Source organism: Epinephelus lanceolatus, chromosome 21 (assembly GCF_041903045.1).
Source record: "Epinephelus lanceolatus isolate andai-2023 chromosome 21, ASM4190304v1, whole genome shotgun sequence".
Taxonomy (NCBI): Eukaryota; Metazoa; Chordata; class Actinopteri; order Perciformes; family Serranidae; genus Epinephelus; species Epinephelus lanceolatus.
This window is the reverse complement of record NC_135754.1, coordinates 19,401,488-19,428,151: the sequence shown is the minus strand read 5'-3', so window position 1 is coordinate 19,428,151 and position 26,664 is coordinate 19,401,488. Positions and strand designations below refer to the sequence as shown.

The window sequence follows — 26,664 nt, the reverse complement described above, 5'->3', positions numbered from 1 at the left end:
GTTCAAGATGATAGAAAGGCAACAGTGACTCAAATAACCACTGGTTACAACCAAGGTCTGCAGAAGACCATCTCTGAACAATCAACACTTCCAACCTTGAAGCAGATGGGCCACAGCAGCAGAAGACCACACCAGGTGCCACTCCTGTCAGCTAACAACAGGAAACTGAGGCTACAGTTCACACAGACTCACCAAAACTGGACAATAGCAGATTGGAAAAATGTTGCCTGCTCTGATGAGTCTGGATTTCTGCTGCGACATTCAGATGGTAGGGTCACAATTTGGTGTAAACAACATGAAAGCATGGATCCATCCTGCCTTGTATCAACGGTTCAGGCTGCTGGTGGTGGTGGTCTTGGCACACTTTGGGCCCCTTAGTACCAACTGAGCGTGGTTTAAACACCACAGCCTACCTGAGTATTGTTGCTGACCGTGTCCATCCCTTTATGACCACAGTGTACCCATCTTCTGATGGCTACTTCCAGCAGGATAACGCACCATGTCACAAAGCTCAAATTAATATCAAACTGGTTTCTTGAACATGACAATAAGTTCACTGTACTCCAATGGCCTCCACAGTCACCAGATCTCAATCCAATAGAGCACCTTTGGGATGTGAGATGAGATTTCATGGTGATATCTATTACTTAAGGTGTTTTTTACCTATTTATCTGTAGTGTCTTAATTTTGTCTTAAAATGTATGGAATTTTACAAAACATATCTCTGAGGGCCGTTTTCTCAAAATGAGTTTTTGCCCATGGCCAGAAATGTCCAGTTCATCTGCAACTAGTTTTCAGCATTTTTTATGGTATTCTCTGTTGTAGTGTAGAGCTAAACGTGTTGCCAATTTGTAGTTACTAGGGATGAGCAATGTATCAATTACACTCATTGTATCGCAGCTTTTTCCTCTTGTGATATATAAAATGACTATCAAGAGCATGTAAACTGCTGAAAAAACAAATGCTTATTGTTAATAAACCTTGGAATGCCATACATCCTCTGAATGCCCCAACCCTTTAGTTTATGGCTGTAACATTTCTTTAAGCTGTGGTTATTCAAGAGGTCATAACAGGTCATTTTATACATTGATGTCCATTTAAAAAATGGTCTCACTACAATGAAATGGTTTCTATGGGAACTAACATTATCACACATGAGTAAAACTGGATCATTGAATCCTTAAGAGTCTCAGGTTTTCTCTTCATACCCCATTTATGCTATGCCAAGAGTGTTGCAGGGACCCCAGTATGCAGAAATACCCATAGAACCTATTTTCATGTAGATATCTAGAGATGAGAGGTCAAGGGACCCTTCAAGACAAGACAGCATGACATGGTTGGTACCACTGGATTCTTTACTTCCTCTAATTTCATATGATACCAGTATCTTCACACTAGCTAAAACTCAGCTGGCTACAGCCTCTTAGAGACAATAATATTGGCCAAGCTCGTCAGCTGTCCTGCGGGTCTCCTCAAAGAAAAAGCTGTAGGAGTTGGAATTGGAACACCAACTTAAACAGATGTAGTATTAGCACCAGAATGTACTCAGTATACATGTAATAGATAAAAGTACTGATTGTGAAGAAAAGTCAGTTTTTAGAGTGCTAAATAATTATGGCATAAATGTTGGCAGTGCTTTAAATGTTGTAACCTACAAAACAACCATTATTTTACTATTAAAATGAGATGCTGCAGCTGTAATGTAGTTTGGATTTCCTTTCTCAAAGGATTTTGAAACAGACTAATGGTACATTTAAGCAGAATATGTGGCGTTCAGGTGTCTTTGAATGAATCTGTGATACAGCGGATGGAGGGAAACGTGGTGCCTTCTTTGGCTCCTGCAGATGTTGAGGGTTCTGGTGACAATGCATCTCTTTTCAACGGATCTGGTGAGTGATTTTATTTCTTTATTGAACAAAATATTTATTATTTCATTAATATTTCTCAGGGCCCCTGTCAGTCATGGTGCCGAGAATTGTCCTGACTTTTCTCCCCCATAGGGCGCCACTAGATACAGCCCTTTATGTTGGATTCTAGGTAGAACCCTCTAACAGCGCGTTTCCACTGAGCAGTACGGTTCAGTTCAGTACACATGTTTTTCATTTCCACTGTGAAAAGTTGTGGATGGTACCAATGGAACTGTTCTGCACCGTCCCCATTTCTATATATTCTAATCCTCACTTGGAGAGAAAAGAAGCATTGCAGATCATTGCTCCTGTGGGTTCCAGCAACACTAAACCCCTGAGCTTGCCTGAGAAGGACTACATGCACAAATCCGCTATTTTCAAATATCCCATGGAGAGAGACTCTCACTGCAGCCTGTTTTATTTTGTTCTGAACATGTTGGCGTGCAACCTCATTCTGTGGACGATAAATGAGGTGCAGCCCTCCATCTGTGTCACCGGTGATGAAGAAATACAGTGAGTGCTGTATGGAGCAGTGAGTGACAACAACCCCGCCCACATTTAAGAGTACTGTTTAAAGTGGAAATGCTAGGTTCTAGGTACCGTGTCTGGAGAGTTGCTTTTGGTTCCAAAGGTACCATACCAAAAGGGTACATGCCAAGGAACCCTATGGTTCCAGTTAGCACCTATTTTTCGAAGAGTGTACATTCCTGGCTTAAGTGATCCCCTTACTTAATGGATTGGTACTAAGCACACTGCAATGAGTGAATGGATTGCCGTGACAAGTACACACATAATCCCAGGGGATGAACTGTAATAATTTAAGTGATGTGAACTTTGGCTCACTGTCAGGCCAGAAGACATCAACAGAGAGTGAAGTGTAAACACACAAATGTCGGTTTGTATTTTTGTGTCTTTGTCTCTCACTGTGGGTCTTTGTGAGTCTCCAGTGCTCTGTGGGTCTGCTCTTTTCCATATCTATAGGATTTGCAAAGCTGCCACTGACACCAGGTCATTAATTTGATTGATGTATACGCACAAGCATTTGGAGCAGCTTCCAGCGATGTTTGACACATTCGTCAGGGCAACAAGACTCAGCAGCACCTCTGTAAAAGCATCATTACAAAACTATAGGAAGGTACAGTATGTGTCTGTTTTTTTAACCAATGTGCTGCAAAGTTCAAACTGATAAACTGAACAATAGCATATTTTCTACATCTGTGTCCCTCAGGTCGTTTGTTTTCCGAACTATGCTGCTCAATAATGTCGCTGGAGATACATCTTTGTTTCGAGTATCTGCCCACCAACTCTGGTGTATCCAGATTTGTCTGGAAAGAATTTGATTTCGAGGGATGTGACGACCATGAAGGGGGCAAATATGTCTGGATTTCTTTTACAATGCTGTGTTTTGTTCTTGGTTTTCCTGCATCCGTTGCCGGCATCTGGGAGATGTTTCAGAGATACAAGAGAGGAACCTCCTTCAAACCGAATGATGTTTTCACTCTCAACCTCTCCATCATGGATTCCGTCTTCCTGCTCTTCATCCCGCCGGGATTGTTAAACCAGCTTTTCTGGAAGAGTTGGCCCTTTGAAGCGACTTGGAACTTCATCTATGCCTTGAGCACATGTGGGAGACCCCTCCTGATGGCTTGTACCTGTGTGGACTGTTACCTGGCTGTGGTTCATCCAATCTTCTACCACAAGAGGAAGAGTCTGACTCCCAGGGTTGTGATAGTCGGCATTGTTTGGACTCTGACGTTTGCCACTGGGGTTGCATTCTTTCTTTGTTTCTTGTTATACCTCACCATGTTTTCCATTGCGCCATATGTAATAGCTATGATAATAATTGGCATCTGTGATTCTCTCATCCTCCACAAACTAATTAAGCCTGAACCTGGCAGAACAAACATTCACCCGCAGAAGCAAAGAGCCGTCCACACCCTCATCAACAGCCTGGTGATGACAGTCTTGTCTTACCTTCCTCCAGTGCTTATGTTAGTTGTTGGCTGGCCGCTGATCAGCAGTTTCAACGCCTTCCTTTGTTTGATTGCTATTCCGATGACCATTACTTCCACTTTGGGATCTACTATCATGCCGATACTCCATCTAAAGAATCAGGGAAAATTGGATTGTTTCAGGCTCGGATGCTGCAAGAATTCTTAATTCATGCCTCCTCTGATAGTATCTGCATCTCCCTCTCACATAACCAGGTGCCAGAAGCTAAAAGGTCTCTGACTCGTAGAAAGTTAAAATAACCCCTAACTCAGTTTTTCAAGTAAGCCATATCCCTGTGCATATTTAGACCATCACATATTTATGACATCATGAGCGTAGATTTCATTTCAACACTAGGGGGACACATATGTAACGAATGGGTTGGGCGTCCTCTACTAGAAATATTTGAGCATGCTTATTAATTAATTGGAAATCAGACGATGCACCATCCCCAAGACACTGGATTAATGAACTTGCCTCTTACACACCTACACAAATATTATATAATATGAGGAAAAAAACCTTCAATCTTTCAGAAAATATGGGATCCCTTTATTGACATTTTTATAGAAATGACAAAAAATGTAGAACCAGGGGTGGGAGGTTGATGCTGAACAACTTCTTGTTTCTCTTTCCCAAGTTTGATCATTTCTGATCCATTCGTGAATATATCAATATAAGTTTGTGTGTCAAAATGTCCTAAGATTTAATTTTAGTCCATCCTCCCTGTACAGTATATACTTAAGGGATAGTATTCGTACGTTTTATTTAAATTCTTTTTTTTAGTATGTTTTTTTTGTATTTTGTTTTGTTTTTTGTTTTTGGATAAGTATCTTTGTCCTTTTACTATTTCTTTTAAAAAATAATATTTTCAAACACACATTTTGGAACTACTCCTGCACTGTAATTTGAGCATCTGTTAATCTGTTTCCTGCATTCTAGTGAAATTTTATGCACCAAAAATGTGGGGAGACAAATGCATGTTCTAAATATTAAGGAGGAGTTGTCTCCTGTATTTTCCCCTGAACTCTACACCTATGTGGCATGTGGTTCTCTTCTTGATTTAATTTATCTAATGCTATGTTCTTATATCATTTATCATGTCATGCTGTATGTTTGCACTAATGTTTTATGTTTATAAAAAAGAATTAAAGAAAGTTAGAATTAAGTAACTTTCATACTTATACTTAAATTTATCTTTATTTTTAAGACAACCAGTTTGATAAATGTTGATGGTGTGATGTTCACACACCAGCTAGAGCACTGAGGTCATCAAATGAGTTGCTTCTAGATGTCCCGATATCTAGGCTCAAAACTAAAGGCGACCGAGCCTTCGCGGTGGCTGCCCCAAAATTGTGGAACAGCTTACCATTGTATATTAGATCTGCCCAGACTCTTGAGATATTTAAGTCGTTGCTGAAGACCCATCTCTTCTCGTTAGCATTTGACGCATGTTGAGCCGAACATTGCCAATGTATGGACTGTTTTTATTGAATTTTGTGCCTATTGTGCACTTTATTTTGTTTTCTATTGTTACTCTTAATATTTCTATGTACTGTGTGCTCTAATACTGTATTTTTCTATTTCTATAGTTGTATTTTAATACTTTAGTGCTTTCTAGATTGTACAGCACTTTGGCAAACCTCGGTTGTTTTAAATGTGCTATATAAATAAATTTGACCTTGACCTTGACCTTGATTAGAAATAAATAGCTATGAACTATCCTATCTGTTGTTAAAACACTTTGATGCACATTTTGTTTGTTGCTGGTTCTTTCCTACTCTACAGTTTCCTGTATAATTCTGTAGATATTTTTACCTTAAGATGACAGCTTATATTAATGTCTTGTCTGATTAATGGAAAAAATCTCCATAAATAAACCATTTTAAAAAAGAGAAATGAATAAGTGAATGTCTCACAAAGTGAAACTCACAATAAAGCTGTTAAACTTTTGATCATGATTATCGATGGTAAACCTCAGATGCTCCATACTGTGGTGGCAAACAGGTGGCGGGATAACTGGAGGAAAACTATACCCTGTGAAAATAAACTATTTGTTCTAACTTATAAAAGCTAGTGTCCAGGTTGTCTTAAAAATTTAAGTTGACCGAATCTAAAAAGACAAGTTCAATCATTACAAAATTACCTCAACTTGTCTTCTCAAATTCAGTCAACTTAAAATTTCAAGGCAGCCCAGAAACTTTTTATTTTTTAAGTTAGAACAAATACTTTCTCTTTACAGTATATCTAAGCTGCTGTGGAGTTACCACTGTAACTTTTATCTGTATAATTTGAAAGAAACCCGAAACCTTTCAACTAATATTGTTACGCCACAGACAATGGATAGAAAATTATATCAGTATAAAAAATTCCTAACAATTGTATTGGCTTTTAAACACATCAGAACAAACGGAACTATTAGTATTGTAGATGAGAAGACACTGTGCTTCTGCATATAATTTACTATAACTTTGAAAACCTCAGACTGAGACATTAATCTGATAACACTAATGAAATGTTTGATAAACGTGAGGAAAAAGTCTTATTCATCGGCTCATCAGCTGGATGACTTTGTAAAATCAAAGACTTCTTTTCCACGACAGATTTATATTTGGTTCCTCATTTGCAGTGATATCTGACTAATGTAAATGATGAAGACGAGCAGGTCATCTTTCATGACAGTTGTACTCATGCAGGTGTGCAGGTATAAACAAACATTTACATACTGTGGGATGAAGATGTGTGTTGGAAAAAGGTACATTGTGTGACGGGAGTTTCCAAGTCGGATTTTCCAACACAAGGGATTCAGAGTATTTAACAAAAATTGATACACACAAACAAGATTATAATTTTGTTCTCTTCTACATACACACATATTTTTACATATTTTTTGCGTCCTTGTTTTATGTTTTAATCTCACCTAAAACTATTAAAACATGTGTAATATAACAAATATAATTATATTTGTTGTCATGAATCCTACATTTTATTACTTTATATATGTTTTATCTTAACACTTACTCACTCCACAGTGAATAGGAAAAACTCACACTTTATTGATCCCAGAAATGAAGCATACACTGATTCACATTTATATATAGATAAGTATAAAATGGAAAATCATATAATTGATAGTATATAATAAATAACAATAACAACAAAGTTAATATAAGCATGTGATTTGTGAGCTCTTTCCTGAAAAATGATGGGATGGATGATACATATTGTGACACTTACATCCTGATATCTGCCGACACTGATGCCTACTGAGACGAATCAACTCAGACCGTGCAGTTAAACAAGTTTATTTACAAGTTATTTACATCATCAGCTGAGTAGATTATTTGTGCGCTGAAATATCGTAAAAAGCAGTTCAGACAATTCTACTGGCTGCACGCAAATAAAGCTGCAACTTGTGAATGGTTAATAGAGGCTTCCTTGGCTCATGACTGGATCAGGGATGCACCAGCAAGAGATGCAATCCAGGCAAAAGTTTTGGACCCCCCACAAAAACTGGGAAAAGGGGCTCCCGATGGCCACTCATGTTGGTACATTTTGCAATGACAACTAGAAAGCCCCTCCCATAAAAGCACTACAGTGCACTGCTAACGCCCCAAAAGAACCCTAAGTGGGGCCCCTTCTGGCGAGTGTATGACAGCTAGCTACCTCTAAAACTTTCATACATACAATATTAGGTGTAACTGTATAAATCTAGTATCACCACTGAACTGGATGCATTTACTGTTTTGTAGTTGACACATCACCATCAAACTTGACTATCAAGGTGAGACACTACAGGTGAAAATGCTTTTTCATGTGCTGGTCAGTTTTGAGATTTTGGGCTATTTTGCTTCCATAACATGTTGTCATTCAGACTAAGACTGGAAAGACAACATCCAAAATGCACGTTTAGATTTTTATTTATGTTCAGATTCCTGTTCTGGAAACGTATGCAAACAATGCATGTTTAACTATATAATGAGTACTTTGCATACTCAAACATAAAATGTAATAAAACTTGTAATATAAAAAATAATTGTCTTAATGTAAGTAATCAACTGGGGAAGGTTTCACGGCAATTTCTATTAGATAACATTTTTACCCTCTTCATCTGTGCCGTCTTATTTTTGGTCCAAAAATGTACGTAATTTTACAACACATACCTTTAAAGGCCATTTTCTCAAAATTGGATTTTTTTCTCTGAGACAGACATCAACACCACTAACCATTCTGGCTTTATCCCTGTTTATATTCCAAAGATTGTGTTTTTTTTACATAGGGGATTGTTTATATATCATTAATAGCTTGATTTATATAACCATAGATGTAGATTTCACAGGGGACATGGCACCATCAATATTAAGAACGTTTGCATTCGACACCCCCACCCCCCAATAAAAACATAAAAGTAGCAGAGGACATTTCAACAACATTTAAGACATTTACACCATAAACTGCTGCATTAAAGGCACAAAATGGCACATAAAAAAATCAACAGAATGAAGGAAATTAAGCGCCGTCTACCAAACCTGCTGCTTCACGTGTCGCCCCAATACTGCACTACCATGGCACCTATGATGATATGCATTAGTTAAAACTGTCTAACCCTATTCTCTCTAACTATCTGAACAGCAGGGACTCTTCACACTCCCCAGATTCCCCAGATAGAGCAGAGGCATGATCACACTCCCTGCAGTTGGAGTTATCAGGATCGGTATGGCCAAAAAGCATTCATACACTGTGTCATCACTGATGATCAGATCTCCAAGGATGTACGCCAGGACTGGGGGGACGTACGATGTGACAGTCATGACCATGCTGTTAGTGATGATCTGCAGAGCCTTCTTCTTCCTGGGGTGGAGGTCTCCGCCTGCATGGACAGACTTCTTCAGAGTCCAGAGGATGGAGACATCACATGAGATGATGATGGGCAGTGCTATGACGTACACAGACATGGCCCAGGCGCTGTGGTTCATCTCACTGACGACTGTGAACGTGATCCCTTGAGTCACCGTGATGGTCCACACAGCCGCAGCCATGAGGACGCGGGGGGTCAGACTCTTCCTGGTGCGGTAGGTGACAGGATGGACCACAGCCAGGTAGCAGTCCAGACAGATACACGCTGTAAACAGAGGTCGTCCAGCCAGGTTCAGAGCATACAGGAAGTTACTCAGCATTTGAATGGGCCTGATGTACCACAGCAGGAAGTTACACAGTCCGAGCGGACAAAAAACAAGAAGACCAAGTCCATGATGGTGAGGTTGAGCATGAAGACGTCGTTGGGGGAGACGGGGGTTCCTGCTTTGTGTCTGCAGAACAGCTCTAAGAGAACAGCAACACAGGCAGGACACCCAACCAGAGAGAAGAGAGCGCTGAGAGACGCCCAGACTATGATACCTGCCATCATGTCCCCACAGTGTCCAAACATGAAGACTCCCATGTCCCCTGAAGGCTCACTGGAGTTGGAGGTTAGATTCTGGAGAATCATTGCAGCTGTGACAACTTGTTCAGCTACTGCCTGAAATAAAACAGGAATACATAAAATGAGGCAAATAAAAAACTAGATCTTTCACCTTAATATTTTTCTCTGACAAGCCACGATGTGTTTAATTGCCATCTTACCTTGACGATGTGACCCCATTTTTGGACTAGACTTTCTAATGAAGGGGCTGATTTGTTTATCTTATGAAAACTGTGATTTGAATATGCACGTGACACTCAGGATCATTTTTCAATCTTCATCGGCACTGACATTTTGTAAACAACAAATCAGGCTGACTCCAGGTATTTTAGATTCTGTTACTGTGATATAATCTGGGCTGTGTTAAAATGGAGTTCTCTCTACCTCATGGTAAAGATAGAGATCGAAGGTCAAGGGTACCTCTATCAGGCCAGTTCACGAAAGTCTCTCTAACAACCAGAGCAACACTATGGTATTACACACGTTATTCAATAAGGCTGCAGTAGCTCAGTCCATAGGCACTTGGGTTGGAAAACACAGGGTAGCTCATTCAAGTCCTTGTTGGGACCAAGTATGGAGCGTATGGAGCAATCCACAGACCTTGGTGTGAGCAGTTGCATGTAGGAAGTACTTTCATTCTACCAAACTACACCTGCCAATCATATCACTGCGCAGAAAGAGCCGCAGTCTGACACAGCTAGCTTATGGAGATTAGTTTATAGCTAACCAACATTGCTAGCTCACCAGAGCGGGAGCGTATCTATGTTTCCAGGGTTCTATGTTTCCCACTTAACCCTGCAAAAAAGGTTCTATGTTGCCTGCTTAACCAAGCGGGAAACATAGAACCCTTTTTGTGTAAGCGGGGAACATAGAAGCTTTTTTGCAGGGTTAAGTGGGGAACATAGAACCCAGGAAACATAGAACCCTGGAAACATAGGGATGACCCCCTCAGGCTTGTGGTGCTCAAAGTGCCCAAAAAATACATTTGACAAACTCAACAGCAATGTCTCTTCCCAGAAATCATGACCTGGTTACTCAAGATAATCCACAGACCTTGTTGTGAGCAGTTTCATGTAGGAACTATTTTCTTTCTACTGAACTACACCCATCAACTATATCATTACACAGAAGGAAACGTGCATCTACTGCTAGCTCACCTAACACCACTGAGCTAGCTAACATCACAGCTCAGCCGAGGACGAAGTCTTTAATGTTTATATCTCACGCTGTCACGAAAACAAGCCTCTCGTCTATTAGCAGATGCACACATCCTTCTGCACAGTAATACGGTTGGTGGGTTTGCTAGAAAGAAAATAGTTCCTACATGAAACTGCTCACAACCCGATTTTCAAATGTATTTTTTGGCACTTTGAGCACCACAAGCTGAGTGCCATCTAGTTCCATTATATTGGAGAGAAGGCAGACATCTCTACGGCTGATATCTCCAACACTCTGCAACTCACACCAAAACACTCTAGATGAATAATCAGCACTACAGGTAAGAGGAAAATACTTTGATTTTGGAGTGAACTGTCCCTTTAGACCATTGTGCTTGTTTTCTTATGTCTCTCTATTATTTTAATGATATTAAAGACATAAAAAGGCACATAATTAATAAAAAACAAAATTATCTGGGTAAATGGTACTGCCATATTAAACATCATGAATATTTCACAGTGTAAACATCATGTAGCTTTGATAAAGAGCTGGAACGAGCTGATACATAAGATGATTGATCCAACTTTGAAACTACTTAAGGTGGAAACAAAAGGGAAAAAGTGGAACCTGCATCACTCTAGTAGCCAAGTGGACTCACTCTGTTTCTATTACATATTGTAGTGAAGCAAATAAAGTACCTACATTTACAATGTCTATATACTGAGCGAATGAAGAGGTGGTTAAATATACTGTTGTCAGTGGAAACAGCATAAAACTACTTATAAAGGGGGGGAAAAAGTAGCAAAATAATTCAAACTAATAAACGGTCCGTCATTTCTCCTTCAGATAAACACTACTGTTGTAGTTCCACTCTCCATCACTGGGTGGCAGGAGCAGCTAACTGAGTGCAGCAACATGCCGTTCATAATGTGCTTACCACCAGCAAGCATTTTAGACAGACCACAGTTGGTAAATGAAGAATTATTGACAATTAAAAATGTCTTACAAAAATAAAATCTGACAGGATTATTTTGTCAAAGAAATTAGATAGAATCCAGTTTTCACTGTTTGTACCGGTTTAGAAGAAAACATTTAGTTTTATGTGATTTATAAGCTTTTAATGACACACAATGTATGCAAACAATTCCATATAAAATGACTATTTTCTTCATAAAATATTTTCTTATGTATTTACTCCCACCTCCCTCCACAGTAGAGCAACTGGTCACAATGTGTTCAATCAAATTAGCTACCAAAGTGATTGTTTTTATTTATACATATATATATATACTACACATTTACACTGTGGGACTTACTGACCAAATAAGAAAGGATGCATTTAAAAAAAAACAAAAACCTCCCAATAAGATGGTTATTATTACTCATATCCTGACACAATCACACAAACTGTGAAAGGTAAAAAAATATTCACATGAAAAGTACAAAAGATACATTTTCTTCAAAATGTAAATTACAGATATTTAATTTTATAAAACCTCAAGCACGCTCCCGTTAGTTAACTGTTCCTTAGTCTTGGGCTGACTCACATTTGAGACTTTTTAACACACGTTTGTAAATGTTTAACAACATTCAGTTTCGACTTCTGTCCAATCTCACAATTTAAAAAGGGAGAAACAGCCATTCATGTTTTTGACATTAAGCTGATTCCACTACAAACACTCCAACAAGCCACCACACAGTGACCAGTGCCATTCCTCAGGCTGCTTTTCCTACAGCTGAGTCGTCAAAATAAACCAGAGAAAAGACACATATGGTTTCAAGGACAGCAAGTAGAGCGGCCAATCGTGTGTGAGATTCCTGGGTCATGTGTCGGCCACATCTAAAGTTAACATTTTATACAAAAAGACACTACAGTGTAAACACCAGTACATTATTTGTGATTGTATATGAAATCTCATAATGTCCAGGAAACATATCACATTCTTAAGGAAGCGGGAACATTTGTGAGCTGTGCTATAATGCTGTTATGGTCCTGTGAAAACCTCGTATCTCCAGCAGAGAGGATGTTCATGTGTGTAGATCGCTCATTAATTTAATAATAGCACAATTTCCTAACATGTTAAAGTCGATGTTATGAAATTAAATTTTAGGAAAGCTTAAAGAGATAGTTTGGATTTTTTTGAGGTGGGGATAGATGAGCTACTTATCCATCTTCAGTATATTTCCTACAGTAAATGGCAGTCAGTGCACCCTGAGTTTTTGAGAAGCAGGCTGGAGTACCGCCACAAAAGCTAAGCAATGTACTGTTGTGGTCGGGGTCTGCAGCAAAATATATTTTAGTCAGCTAAAAAATTTGTATCAGTTCAAGTATAACCTATATTTAGAATATTTTAACTGCTTTACCTTGCTGTCAGACAGCTCTTTCTGCTGGGAACTGAAGCTGTTCCATGCATCTATGCTCTCTTCAAAGCCACCAGACTCCATTGACAAAAACAGTAATTTTACCTCACAGAGCACAGGAGCTGCTGGTGTACCGCTGCCTCGACTGGTTAGTTTTTTTCGTGTTATTGTGTGACTTTGGTGAATCTGAGCTAACCTTTTAAAACACCAAAGTCGCACAATAACACAAACAAACTAACCAAGCGAGGCAGCAGTACACCAGCAGCTCCTGTGTTCAGCGAGGTAAAATTACTGTTTCTGTCAGTGAAGTCTGGTGGCTTTGAAGAGCATAGGTAAGTTTCACTTTCAGATCAGTTTTCAGCCATAAAGGGTTGTCTAATGGTAACGTAAAGCGGAGAAAATACTCTTAATACAGCACACACTTAAATTATTAGTAGTTTTTTAGGTGGCTAAAATACATTTTGCTGCTGCCCCCATCCACAGCAGTACATGACTTTGCTTTAGTGGCAGTACTCCTGTCTGCTTCTCCAAACTGGAGGCGTGCTGATTGCCATCTACTGTAGGTAATACACTGACTGCAGATAAGCACCTCATAGAGCCCCCACTTCAAAAAATCCCAACTATCCCAGTCAGGATGTTGCACTTTTAAATTTCCATTTACTTGTTAAAATTTTACATCCATTAATCTCTTTTAACCCTTTATTATGCGTCTGTGTTTTGGGTTTTCCCCTTTCTTTTTTTTCTGCATGCAGCTGATCCTCATCATTCCTCATCAGCGAGGGTTTAAATTAATGACGGAGGAGTAGTGCCAGTGCTGGCGGGTTAGAAGGCTGTGACAGTTGCGCGTCTCTAAGACAAAGGTAATAACTAAGAGTTTGGCTAGGTGTTTGTTGGCTGTGATTAATCTTTTCTTTGTGTGTCCCTGCTACAGGCGATCCAGTGTCCTTTAGGAGTTAGTTTTTCGTTGGTGGTCCTTTGTCCCGTTTTCGTTTTAAATAAACTTCCTTTAAACTGGCGATTTGTTTTGTTTGCCTTTTTCTTTTCTTTGAAAGTTCCCTCAATTTCACTGTGTTACTCCCCCTTCCCCCTAGACATCTGGTGGGAACGTAACATATTTGCGGGCTCGTCGGGGATCTTTCAAAAAATAGAATAAAAGAAAGGGGACCACACAAAAGGCGGGCCCAAAACACACAGGCACATAACACCCTTTCAAAATATTTCAGATGTAATGCAAAGATACATTTTAGTCAATCCACAGTCTGCTTTCATAGAGACATGAGATGTTCACCTGACAGCAACAATACACATGAAGGGTTTCATTCCAAAATAATATAATGCATATCTATTATATATAAACATGAAACAAAAACTGTTATATGAATCTTATCACTCAATAATAATTCAATTCTAAAGAATGTTAGTCTATGATAATTGAGGCTATTAAAATAAAATATTATCATGTTTTTTTTCTTTTAAATAAAAAAACATGTTATTTTTTAATGTAAGAAATTGTTATATAAAATCAGGTTTAATTCTTAAAGGTCCTTTTTCTGGAACAAAACTCTTCAAAACCCGTATGAGAACATGAAAATAGAAGACTGTTTACTCAAGACTTTCAGAGTAAAACGTGACGTGTTGATGGAGGGTTATGTACATTTTAACAACGAGGCCTGTCATGATAATTACGTGATTGACTTATTGAGGTCATGTCCATGTATCGTACGATATTTTTTATGTGTGTTTGTTTACCTGAGAATGTCACAAACAATTTTAACCAACATGATGCTACAATAAACAGCAGTTTATTGCCTGTTAAGGAATGACTCTCTATAACTCTGTGCCAAATGTTTAATATTTATGCATACATTTATTTCAATTTCATTTATTATAGTGATTTTTTTTTTGTTAACCTGAGGGTGCATTTTATTATATATTGTTTTATTTTAATTGTTTTTTTAAAGGATTTTTTATTTATTGTTTGTTCACATTCCAAAGTCTGAATATTCTTAATATTAAAAGTTAATTGCTATTATATCATAATCATATCAGTGGCATAAAACTGTCTTAAAATACCACTACTATCATTTACTGCAATTATTTCTGGGATGATATATCCTCCACTACACTAGTTATCGTGACAGGCCTATCAACAACCCAGTTGAGACTTGTTTGGGGATTTATTACCCCAAACACTGAACCACATTCTGTGTACGACGAACTCCAAACCTCTGCAGGAGAAAACTATTCTCTCTTTTCAAAGCTGAGACAACATCAGTCGTTGGGACATGCGAGTTGGGAAAGCGGTGACTTTCCAACATGGACATGAGGGTCAGACAAAGGCTCCATTGACTCGGGTTTTGACCTCCCCCAGCCCCAACTCCAGTTAACGTGAAAAAAACGCTCTTCAAAAATAAAGGAAAAAAAAAAAAAAAGGCTGTTGATTATTAACTGGGATGCCAGTGTGTTCTCGCTGAGTGGAATTTGAGCCATGCATTGATTATCCAACCCGAGCAGAGCGAAGTTTTTGCCTCCTCAGATTCACATTCAGCTCCAGTGTCGAGTGCTCGCTTTTGCACAAACAGCAGAACTGCTATTTGTTCCATAAAGGGGAGCAAACATCTTTATATAGAAGTTTATATATATATATATATATATATATATATATATGCAAATTCTTCACTTGTTGTGGAATATACTCACTTATAGCTTGTAATGCTTTCTTACACAGTGAAAGGCCACCAAAACCAAAAGGCTCATTGTGATAACACAAGCATGGGGGACGTATGCAGTAACATGTAGTGCATGGTGCATAATTCAAAATGTGCATATTTTTCCCAAATTATATGCAAAATCATAAATCCCTGAAAAGTCGGCTCTAACTTGGTGACAAGTACACTTTGTCTCTACGACAAAAACATGATTTTTCAGCTTAAAAAGTCTTGCCTAGTACCTCGTATCCCCTCTGTCGTACCACAAAGTAGCTGCAGCCGAGACACTAACAACCACATACATCAGTGTGGCACAATGCCTCTGTCTTCTCCATACAGGATGCCTTTCTTTCAGGGAGCATGTTTACTGGCCAGATGGGCTGCAGGGCCTTCTCCGGCCAAAACAAAATGGCTTTGAGTGTGTTGAAGACCCCCATCAGGTCAGAGACAAAGTGACCAGAATACTAAACACCACCTTCAGTGCATATCATGGCTCACTTTGTCAAAGTGTTTTTTGCTTTTACACTTTTTTAGCTGGGCTGAGGAGCATATCGAGAAGGAACTGAGGGAAATACAAAAAAAAAAAAAAAAAAGCTTCACGTGTTGTTGAAACAACCAGACATTAAAACATGTTAAATGAACATTAAAAAAACCCTCAGCGTTCATTAAACCGATCAAATGTTGGATCCTGTGATGATGAGACCCTTCTCGTACCATGACAGGTTGTTGACAAACGTGAACTCCTCTGTTTATCAAGTACAGAGTTATATACAAAGGCTGAGTGAACTTCTTTTTTGGCACTTAACAGTCACACAGATTGCTGAGAGGAAGACAGGAATACAAATGATGCCACAGACACCAGATTAATGCTACACTGTGTTGAGCCATGGTGTGTCACAACTGGGTGATGCGGTGCTGGAAAACCTCGACCGCTTTGGATTCAGGTGCTTATCGAGAGAAGATTCAGCTCCGTATATACGCACTTATCCCAAAATCAATCATACACCCAGCTCGTTTCTGTCACACAACTATTCATCTTCCCTTTCTCTCGCTCCTCGACTCACTCAGTAGAACGCAAGCTGTGACTCCTCTTGAGTTCATCACATTACTCCCTCTCCTCAAGTATATCCACTCCAGGTGTCCGCTAGTCCCAGATACTCTGGATTCTCTGCCGTGGGGGTTACAAACCCATTCACGTGCTTGGGCACTCCTCCGTCTCTCATCTCAGGACTGTCTGCAACCTCGGGTACAGCGTTAGCTTTGGCTACGAGGTCCAGGTAGTACGGGTTATCAAAGGCTGGAGAGGTGGCGGACACTGCACCCACGGGGACCAAGTAACCCGGGTTTTCCACACTGTGACCAGAGCTCAGGCCGTTAGGGAGGCGCCGGTCTACTCTGGCGCCTTTACGAGGCAAAGTGCTGGGCCGGTCTGGGATCCCCGGCCTGAGATCCTGAATCTCCTGGTTGACATACTCTAAATAGATGAAGAAAGAAAGAAAACATCAAACACTTTCTTCCCTTCATGTTATTTTTTAAAGCCCACAGTGGACGCATCTCCCACTCACCTGGCAAGGGATGATTATGATTATACCCATGAGTCCGTCTGGGCAGTGAGTGATGAAGGAGAGGAGGATGATGGAAGCCATTTGGCCCATCTGTCTCCAAGTCGCCCTGGCTCCCGTTGGAGTATGTGGGGTCTTTGCTGTAGCGTCCGGGGCTGGCCGGGGGCAGCGTGGGGTCATCTGGAGGCCCATCCAGGAAGACAGAGTCAGACTGGCCCCCGGCCGAGGTGCTGCGAGCCAGCGTTGGGTACTGAGGAATCCATATGCCGTTGGAGGTGCTGGCTCCTAAAGGTAAGGTAGGGTACTGGCTGCGGCCAAGAGTGCTCAGGGAGGAGTACATGCTGCGAGGGCCGCCGGCGACAGAGGGCTCCACATTTAAGCCCTGATCTCTGCTCTGCTGGAGAGAGGAGAAACAGATGATATATGAAAGACTGACGAAAAGATGAATTTGTTAAAGGTTCCCAGGTCTCCATGGCTGTGTAAATTAAAGGGTCACCTTGTTACTCTTCAACCTCAACCCAATTTTCCATGTTTTTGTGTCTAAGTGACTAAGGGGAGCAACAATTTTTGAAACTGGTCCAGTGTTGAGCGATAGTGCTGCAGCCAACAGCAGTAAAACCAGCTGCAATATAACCACTTGGGGCATTTGTGCACTGACAAGTTTATGTCCACTTCAAGTGTTTGTTTTTGCCACTGCAAGGCTGCAAGTGTCTGACAACATTATGGCAAGAATCCCTGCAGAGGCAGACTTTTTGTGTTAAAGAGTGAGATCCTTTTCGCTTACCAGAAACAGTCCCAAAATTGCTGTCGCCAAAGCAACCAGACTATTTAAATAAACGATGATTTTATAATTCTAAAAAACACTTTATCTTACGTTAACAGAAATAAAATAAAACTCAAAAAAGCTGTCTTGGTTCATCTTTCCTCTGCTACAACAATCATCTACATTGATTCAGTTGAAATGAACATTTAATTTGGCAGCTAGATGCAAACATATGCAGTCTCTATACAGGCTAAAATCACTGTTTATTCAAATGGAGTCTGGTAGGTTTGGCCGTAGTGATTATGCAGCTCTTTCTGGTTAAAATAAACAGATCTTACACTTTAAGAAAAAGGTCTGTCTCTGTAGGGATCCTTTCCATGAGGTTGCCAGACACTTCAGACAAATCTAAACCTGTCAGTGGCAAAAACAAGCACTTTTATTGGACGTAAATTGCATGGTTACATTGCAGCCTGTTTCACAGCTGCTGGCTGCAGCGCTCTCGCTCAATACTGGACCAATTTCAAATCCTGTTGTTCCCATTAGTCACTTACAGCCAAAATACATGGGACACGGATGGGTTGCAACACATCTGCCACAACATTCTGCAGCAGAGTGCATCCATTAGAATCGTCTGCAGCTGCTACACTGACCATGGAGGTAGTGCTTACCAGCGCCATCACCCTGCGGCTCTTTTATATGCTGCTGGTCTATTTTTTTTTTTCTGTGCCCAACTCTGCGGCCCTCCAACAGGTAAAACTACATAGAACTGTGTAAAAAACAGGTACAATCTGTTTAATATGATAAAACTAGAGCTGATGCAAAGCAGCAGAGCAACCTTGTGGGTGTTTTAACATTTCACACTAAAATAAATTAATCAAATCAATGCATCCTCTTGTTAAAACAATCCAGGTAATTGATTCAGCATCAGTTAATGTAGCCTATATGCTTCCAAATGCTCCATAACCAACTGCATTATCACCTGGCAAAACTCAATACACACAAAGTTACTCTTCAAGGAGAAGAAGAAACATAACCCCTCCTCACTGACCCTGTATGACTGGTGTCTGGATGGCCCGTTGGCTTGGGCCCCGTCTCCCTGAGTCCTGGGGAAGAGGTTTGGCTGAGGCACCAGATACTCCTCAGCATCCAGCAGCTCCCTCATGTTGTTTCCTTCCTCCTCCAGAAGCATTCGGAAGAACTGGCTGTCCACTGGGCTGGACATGCTCATCTGCTCGTCGTTCTGCGAGACAGAGAAAGAGAAAGAACAACACTTGAACACCATGCTGGCATATTTACAGTAATGTTTGCACTAGGAATGCACTGAGAGATAAACTGAAATAAAAAAACAACAGCAGTTATAGACTAATAACTACTATGTATGCGACATGATGAGCACGAGCATTACGTGATAAGGACACTGTGAGCACAGTCACAAAAAGTAAAACATTGGTGACATGAAAAACGTTCACACACCTGAATGACTACATAGCGAGGTGGATCTCTGGCCATCGTGCTAAAATCATTCACCAGATCTCTGAACCTCGGCCTGCTGTCTGGGTCAATCATCCAACCTGCAACACAAACATAAAAATCAAGATGTCAATTAATCATCTGCAAAGATAACTACCAACATGCAACTCTGTTTGGGACAATGACAACTACCCAAAACATAATGTTGTAACAAACACATATTAAACTTTGAGACACAGAATCTTAAAAAGAAGGGGGGAAAAGACAGAAAAGAGGGGTATTGAGGTTATGATAGCTTAAAATTGTATCTGTACTGCCAAGACTACACTGTTTTTATTTTCTTGGATTACTTGTAAACATTGGCAGTGTCTTGATTGTATGCAATACCTCTGAAAATAAAAAGAAAACTGCAAAAAAACAACCTTGAGACACAAACATAACATAAAGTTAACTACTGACATTTGACCATAATCATGTAGACGTCGATGGTGCAGATGAGCGGCTGGGGAAGTCGCTCTCCTCCTTCTAAAACATCTGGGATTTCTCTGGCTGGGATCATGTCGTAGGGTTTAGCACCAAACGTCATCAGCTCCCAGACCGTCACACCTGGGAAGGAAATGTACCATTACAACAGCACTGTGACTAGAATAAAACACCTACCAAAATGACAGTCAACAAGAACAGGACATCACACATCCACTCAATCACAACCTCACCCCACTGCCCTCTGAGCGCAGGGTGCAGAAGGGCTCACTTTGGGAAGAGCCTGATCCCTGCAGCCACATTGTACATATATAGCATATGATGTCGTCCATGTTGTTACTGTGTGCTGTGTGTTTGCCGTTGTCTGATAAGATACAGTGCTGGGAAAAGAATTTCCCCTTGGGGACAATAAAGTAAACTAAACTCTCATACTGCCAGTTACATTTAACCACCTGAATATAATGCATTAGTATGTAAATACAAGCACATCAACAACTTTTCTAAAGCATTGCAATTAATACTATGAACTGCTATCGTTCCAAAATTAAGTATCTGCTACTAAAACTTTGTCCCAAATATTACTTATCAAAGAAAGTGAGTTTTTACAAATATAAATAAAGTGCAAACCGCTTATGGTGATCACGTCTTTCTGGGTTAAACTGATCACTGTAAGCACATGGTTAATATAACCGGTTTTTTTTTCTTTTTCTTTATTTGTCATGCAGATTACCATCTAATAACATCTGTACATTTAAGACAGAAATATAAAGTAATGAAACAGACAGCTCCGATACCAATATCGATACACTTGATGAGGGCTGCTTCAACGACAGCTGCTTTCCCACATTTGTTTTCTGTTTCCTTCAGCAGCCATGACAGTGTCTCATTGTTTCAGCAGGCTACACACAGTAGCCTGAGGAACACTAGGTTTCACTGCAGCATCTTATTAACTAATTTTTTGCCCGTTTATCATGAGCGTTCAGGAGACAATGTTTTTCATTGAGAGAAAATTACTTTCTTTTTTTTCATCATGATTTTAATTTGTACGCAGCACGAGCCTCAGGTAGCCAGCTGAAAGCAGACGTGTTACCAAGAGGCAGAGTTGTATGGAAGTAAAGTTAGCACAATTCTTTATTACACACTGCTTCCTCTAATCAGTTGACTATGGGTGTTCACTCTTCTGTTATCCAATCAGTCATGATGTCTCTCAGCCAATCAGGATGCCACTGCAAAATTTTAAATCTGCTCTCTTTTCTGCTGCTGTCAGCTGTCATTTTAGGCATTAAAAAAAAGCCTCTACGTTTTTTTTTGTTTTTTTTTAATGTTATGTCTTATATCATTTCCAGCAATGAGTGATACTGACCGTAGCTCCAGACGTCACTCTGATGAGTGAACTTTCTGTGCAGAATAGACTCCAAAGCCATCCATTTAATTGGCACCTAGAAACACAGTTACAGAACATCAGTTAAAATAATATGATGATAAATGTGAACATTCCCAACGCAGATGCTCCTACAGTCACAGCTCCCTCTTACCTTCCCTCCATCAGCGTGATATTCAGTCTCGTCTATATCGAGCAGACGGGCCAGACCAAAATCAGTGATCTTCACATGATTCGGGTTTTTGACCAGAACATTGCGGGCAGCCAAATCTCTGTGAACCAGCCGGACCTCCTCTAAATAACTCATCCCCTACACACACACACACACGCACACACACACAAACACACACACAGATCCATCACCCACAAATCCATGTCTTCACAATTACACAAACTGATACCACATCAGATTTGAAAGGAAAAATAAGACGATAGAGAAATCAACAGCGACATTCAGACACTGCTGTTTGGCTTACAACATACACATTTCCTCCTACTAAAACAAGCAGTAGTGCAAGTATGTGCATGGAAATCAACGCACCTTGGCGATCTGGACACACCAGTTGAGGAGGAACTGGGAGCCGATGCGGTCCTTGTTCTCCCTGACATAGTCGAGAAGGCAGCCGTACGGCATCAGCTGAGTGACCAGCTGCACTGTGGAGGTCAGACAAATCCCGAGCAGCCGGCAGACGTAGGGGCTGGCCACACCTGCCATCACATAGGCCTCCTGAGGAAGGCAGAGGAAAGAGGGTTGAGAACTGTATTTATGTAAACTGTTACTGTGTGTATCTGAGTTGTACTCACATCAAGGATCTCTTTGTTGGCCTTTGGCGAGGTGTTCTCTCGTAACACCTTGATGGCCACTGGTATTTTCACATTTTCCCCATCAGGAGCCCACACTCCCTGAAATAAAATCAGCAAAAACCATTCAAAACTCACCAACAATGTGAAGCTAAATCTAAAATACTGCTAACGGTATTATGGTATTTTTCAACTTGGACTCTTTTGTCTCATGATTTTTGGTCTAAGTGACTAACGGAGACAAGAACTTTTGAAACTGGTGCAGTATTGAGCGAGAGCACTGCAGCAGCATAACCACTCTGTACATCATCAATTTACGTCCACTGAAAGTGTTTGTTTTTGCCACTGACAGGTCAGGTTGTTGTTACAAGTGTCTGACAACATCATGAAAAGGATCATTACATCGACAGACATTTTGTTTAACCAGAAACAGCCCTTAAACAGTACTTTTAGCATGTATAGAGCCAGCATACTTTCACGTCTAACTGGGTGAATTAAGGGTTTATTTAGAACAAAACAGAGTTGATGATTGTTGGAACAGTAGGGAGACGAACCAAGAAGGCTTTTGTGCATTTTATTTTCTCTGAGTCTGCTAGCTTTGGCAATGGCGATTTCATGGCTGTTTCTGGTTAAACAAAAAGGACTTAACACTTTAAGAAAAAGTTCTATCTCCGTAAGGATCCTTTTCACAACGTTGTCAGACACTTCGAGCCTGTCAGTGAAAAAAACAAGCACTTTTCGTGGATGTAAATCGACAGTGCACAAATCCCCTGAGTGGATACATTTCAGGATCAGACTGGACATGTAACCATTTAAAAGATGGATGAGTAGCCTCCGTGCACATTATATTGTGATATTTACAGTATATGACACTTAATACAGCCAACTATTAGCAATGGTCATTTACCAGAGACTTTCAGCTCCCTGGTGATCTCCCCCCAGCTAGCTGCCACATTTAGGTTTTTGTAGTGAAATTCAGAAGTATCGTAAAGGGGATTCCTCATGTCAACATCATGAATCTGCTGTTCTTTGCCCATTGCTGCACTTTCAAGGCCAGTGACAGGAATAAATAGAGACAGGGCATCTGGTAAAAGTTCAGCTCCCAACAGTGCATACACCTCTTTTATCAGCTTTGAATCCAAAATGTTTCAATACTGGCACAGATTTAGTTTTCTTCTGCCATGTCCCCTTGTCACCCCCAAAAAGACATGACCTTTGGTAAACAAACTAGGGCTGTCAAACGCTGTATCCGGATACAATACTAATTTACAAAAGTATCGATACTAACAGTGCACGCCACCTCAGCGCCTGTTGGGTGCGCGCGACGGGTCCGACGGACACGCGCTGTGCAGGCAGCGTCTGGCAGGCACAGAGCCCTCGCTGCAACCCGGCTTGTTGCACACATTTCTGTTGCTGTAATATGGCCAGTGCGGCTGCAGGAGGATCAGAGCAGCCAGTTTTGGTCGAAAATGATAAAGGAAAAAGCGCTCTTTGGAAATATTTAGTGAAGTGAACAAATCAAACCAGTTAAAGCTCGTACACTGGACCAGGCCACATAAAAACCAGACATCTACCCAACTCTGGTCCAGATTGAAAAAAAAAACTGACACAAAAAAAAATGGCACACCTACCTTGTAAACAGTCCCAAAGGCCCCTGCACCCAGCACCCTGAGTTTTTTAAGCTCAGTCTCCTTCAGGATACGCATCTGAGCCTGATTGGGTGACGCGCCGCTGGGTGTTAGAGGCTCCACCAGCTGCACATATGAAATAAGCAGAAAGCAGATTCCTTCATTACACACGACAACACCACCCAAGGGAAACCTAAGAACTAGATTTTGACCTGTTTTTTTAACTTAAAACAATTAATGTCATTTATGTTTAGCATTAAACTTCTAGCAAATGAACTCCCATCTGTTTGAACAACACATACGTCTGTCTACAAAACAAGAGAAATGATAAAACATCAGTACTTGTAACCAGTTGCCCACCTCATGTTCTTGCAGGATCCTCCTCATCGTCTCCTTCCTCTTCAGCTTCTTCTGCCTCCTCAGGTAGAAGATCAGCAGAGCCAGCAGGATGAAGAAGAGCACCACCCCACCCACTGCAGCTGCGATGGTTGTACCCGGTCTACACAGAGACAAACAATTAAACACAGCTCCTCTTCCTCAGAGAAGCACTGAGAAAATCCACCACCACACCATCTGAGTAAGTGATCAGTTGGAGCAGCTCACCCTGTCCTGGTGTCGATGGGGCAGCCTCTGTCGTCCATCACGGTGCAGCTGAAACACAGAAGCTCCGGGTGTGAAATCACTCTCATTGTGTGTGTAGCATGTGTGTGATTGTGTTTGTGACGCGTGTGCACTCACGACAGCGTGCAGTTGGTGTGGCAGGGCAGACAGTGTCCTGTGGCGTTGCTGTACTTCCATACGGTCTGCTGATCCTCCTTGACACCGCTGGGACAATGATCCACACAGAACTCACCATCCTGGAAGTTTCGACACTCTGAACAGTGTTCTGCACCCTGAAGACACACACAGAGAAATAGCTAAATTAAATCAATTTATACATAAACAATTTGCACACATACGAACAGGTATAACAGGGTGGATTTATTCATATTATTTTTTTGGCATATTTTGATTTTCTTTGGTAGTTCCCTTCCCAGGTCGTCAAACACCTACGATCTTGGGTTGGTAGTTGGACCAAACCACCAATTCAAAGTGTCTGTATTTGATGACGCACTGAACCTTTAATTTCCATCGAAGTGCAAAAGTTTCTGCTCCTGTGCTGCTTTGTGATATATCATTAAATGTTTAGGAATCATATTTCACTGTATACATTTATATCTACCAAAACTGCAGCAAAAATTCAGATGATTGTTTCTCTAGAGCTGCAACTAATGATTATTTTTGATTGTGCTGGTATCAGAGATTGTGAAATGGGGTTTATTTATCAGGGACAAGATTTACAAAGTTCAGAATACGTATCACAATACAAACATTAGTGAAGGCCACTGACTCAAAGTCCCAGTCTCAATTAACATCTGCACACATAAACGCCTCCTCATGCTTATTGGGTCAACAAATACAAACAAAGTGACAAAAACTCAAACTGAAGACATTTCCTTTGTATTTTTATTCTATTTTAATTAATTTTGTGCACAATATTGATTCAGTTTTTGTTTTTAGTTTAATTTTAGTCAACTGTAATAAATATAGATAGTATTTTTTTTTAATTATTAATGTAGTCATTGTTTAATCAGTAATCTGTATTTATCAACCGATGGAAAATGATCGTTTATTCAAGGAAAAACTGACTGAGCATTAAGCTCTTTTACAGCAATGCCCTGAGTTCACATTCAATGGGCTGGAAGGATACAAATATATAATACTAATCGCAATAAAGTGATGAATAAAGTCCAAAAAAATAAATAAGTAGCAGCAATATCTATCAAGAGTTATAAACAGTAGTAATAACAGTAAAAAGACAAAAAAGTTAAATAATAAGAATAGAGTCTGCCGTAAAGGACAGAAACATAACAACAACAATAATCAGTAGCCGTGTTCTCTGCTGGGTCGCACGAATGAGCAGTTGTGGTCAACTTGTAAATAAAAATGCACTGTTTGAACTGAATGAAATCAGGTGACGTTTACCAGGTTACTTTGACATTGTGTTCTGGCAATGATTAAACACATCTGGATAAGACATCTGTGTGGATGTACTAATGTACTAGTTTTATAAGCCCAAAAGGCTGATTTACTTTAATGTCAGATATCTTAAAGGCTGAGTAGCTGAGACATTTTCAGATGTTATTTTGGTATGTAAGGACTATAAGCTGCAGGAACATCTTACCGGTCCATGACAGGAGGCAGAGCCGTTGATAGCTCGACACTCTGCGTGACAGGCAACACACAAAGATCCATCTGTGTATTCACGGACAGACCTGCAATATAAGCACAGATGGGATTTAACAGAACGTCCCATAACACAGTCGGGCATTTGTTGGATGCTTTTATCTGAAGCACCTGACACCGTCGTAAGGACATATACATTTTTAGAAAGGGGGGCCCCAGCTTCAAATAACTGCCGATGTTAGCCTCGCCAGACGACCTGCACAGGATAACGTCTTCTCTGAACCACAAAGGGCTGGACAACAATGTGTATTATCGTTTAACAACTTTGAGTGTCATCATATTGTGATCACATCATGAGATTCGTTTGTTAAAGACATGGTTCAACATTTTAGAAAATGCACCTGTTGGCTTTCTTGCTGAGAGACAACATTAGCTTACAAATAGTCCTGCAGTTAACCCCATATAGCGCCACAAAGTGTCATTTTTACACTTTGTTTTTTGGGCATATTCATAGAACAAGATGTAAGTATTAGTAAGTGAGCTTCAGAGGTGGACAGATGGATTCTGTAACCTTTGGATCGAGCGAGGCTAGCTGTTTTCCCATTTCCAGCCTTTATGTTAAGCTAAGCTAACTGACCGCTGATTATTGCTTCCTATTTACCACACAGACATGAGAGTGGTATCGATCTTCTCATCTAATTCACAGATAGAAAGCAGATAAGCATATTTCAGTATTTCAACATTTGCCACATTTGAATAAATA

At 40.3% G+C, this 26,664-nt stretch overlaps 2 protein-coding genes across 3 annotated transcripts in view; both read right to left on the bottom strand.

Moving 5' to 3' along the window:
- Window positions 1-7,080: 7,080 nt before the first annotated feature.
- On the bottom strand, window positions 7,081-10,050 carry LOC117247521 (lysophosphatidic acid receptor 4-like). The gene has a single exon (XM_078163638.1). The coding sequence runs from the start codon at window positions 9,074-9,076 to the stop codon at window positions 8,516-8,518; it is 561 nt and encodes a 186-aa protein (XP_078019764.1). The 5' UTR covers window positions 9,077-10,050; the 3' UTR covers window positions 7,081-8,515.
- Window positions 10,051-16,373: 6,323 nt separating this feature from the next.
- erbb2 (erb-b2 receptor tyrosine kinase 2) overlaps window positions 16,374-26,664 on the bottom strand; it is a 32,355-nt gene continuing 22,064 nt past the window's right edge. Inside the window, exons 14-27 of one of the 2 annotated variants that reach the window (XM_033611710.2) lie at window positions 25,900-25,990; window positions 24,414-24,568; window positions 24,279-24,326; window positions 24,036-24,174; window positions 23,679-23,801; window positions 22,051-22,149; window positions 21,788-21,973; window positions 21,401-21,556; window positions 21,229-21,304; window positions 19,842-19,988; window positions 19,386-19,483; window positions 18,961-19,152; window positions 17,153-17,546; window positions 16,374-17,061 (exon numbers count right to left, since the gene is read on the bottom strand). In XM_033611710.2, the coding sequence (XP_033467601.1) occupies window positions 16,706-17,061; window positions 17,153-17,546; window positions 18,961-19,152; window positions 19,386-19,483; window positions 19,842-19,988; window positions 21,229-21,304; window positions 21,401-21,556; window positions 21,788-21,973; window positions 22,051-22,149; window positions 23,679-23,801; window positions 24,036-24,174; window positions 24,279-24,326; window positions 24,414-24,568; window positions 25,900-25,990 (2,260 nt within the window). In that variant the 3' untranslated portion in view covers window positions 16,374-16,705. The remainder of the gene's footprint in view (window positions 17,062-17,152; window positions 17,547-18,960; window positions 19,153-19,385; window positions 19,484-19,841; window positions 19,989-21,228; window positions 21,305-21,400; window positions 21,557-21,787; window positions 21,974-22,050; window positions 22,150-23,678; window positions 23,802-24,035; window positions 24,175-24,278; window positions 24,327-24,413; window positions 24,569-25,899; window positions 25,991-26,664) is intronic. The other variant, XM_033611711.2, reaches the window with a different exon arrangement.

Bases quoted from the DNA above. Each gene is read 5' to 3' on its own strand.
- LOC117247521 (XM_078163638.1), bottom strand. From the start codon at position 9,076: ATGCTGAGTAACTTCCTGTATGCTCTGAACCTGGCTGGACGACCTCTG.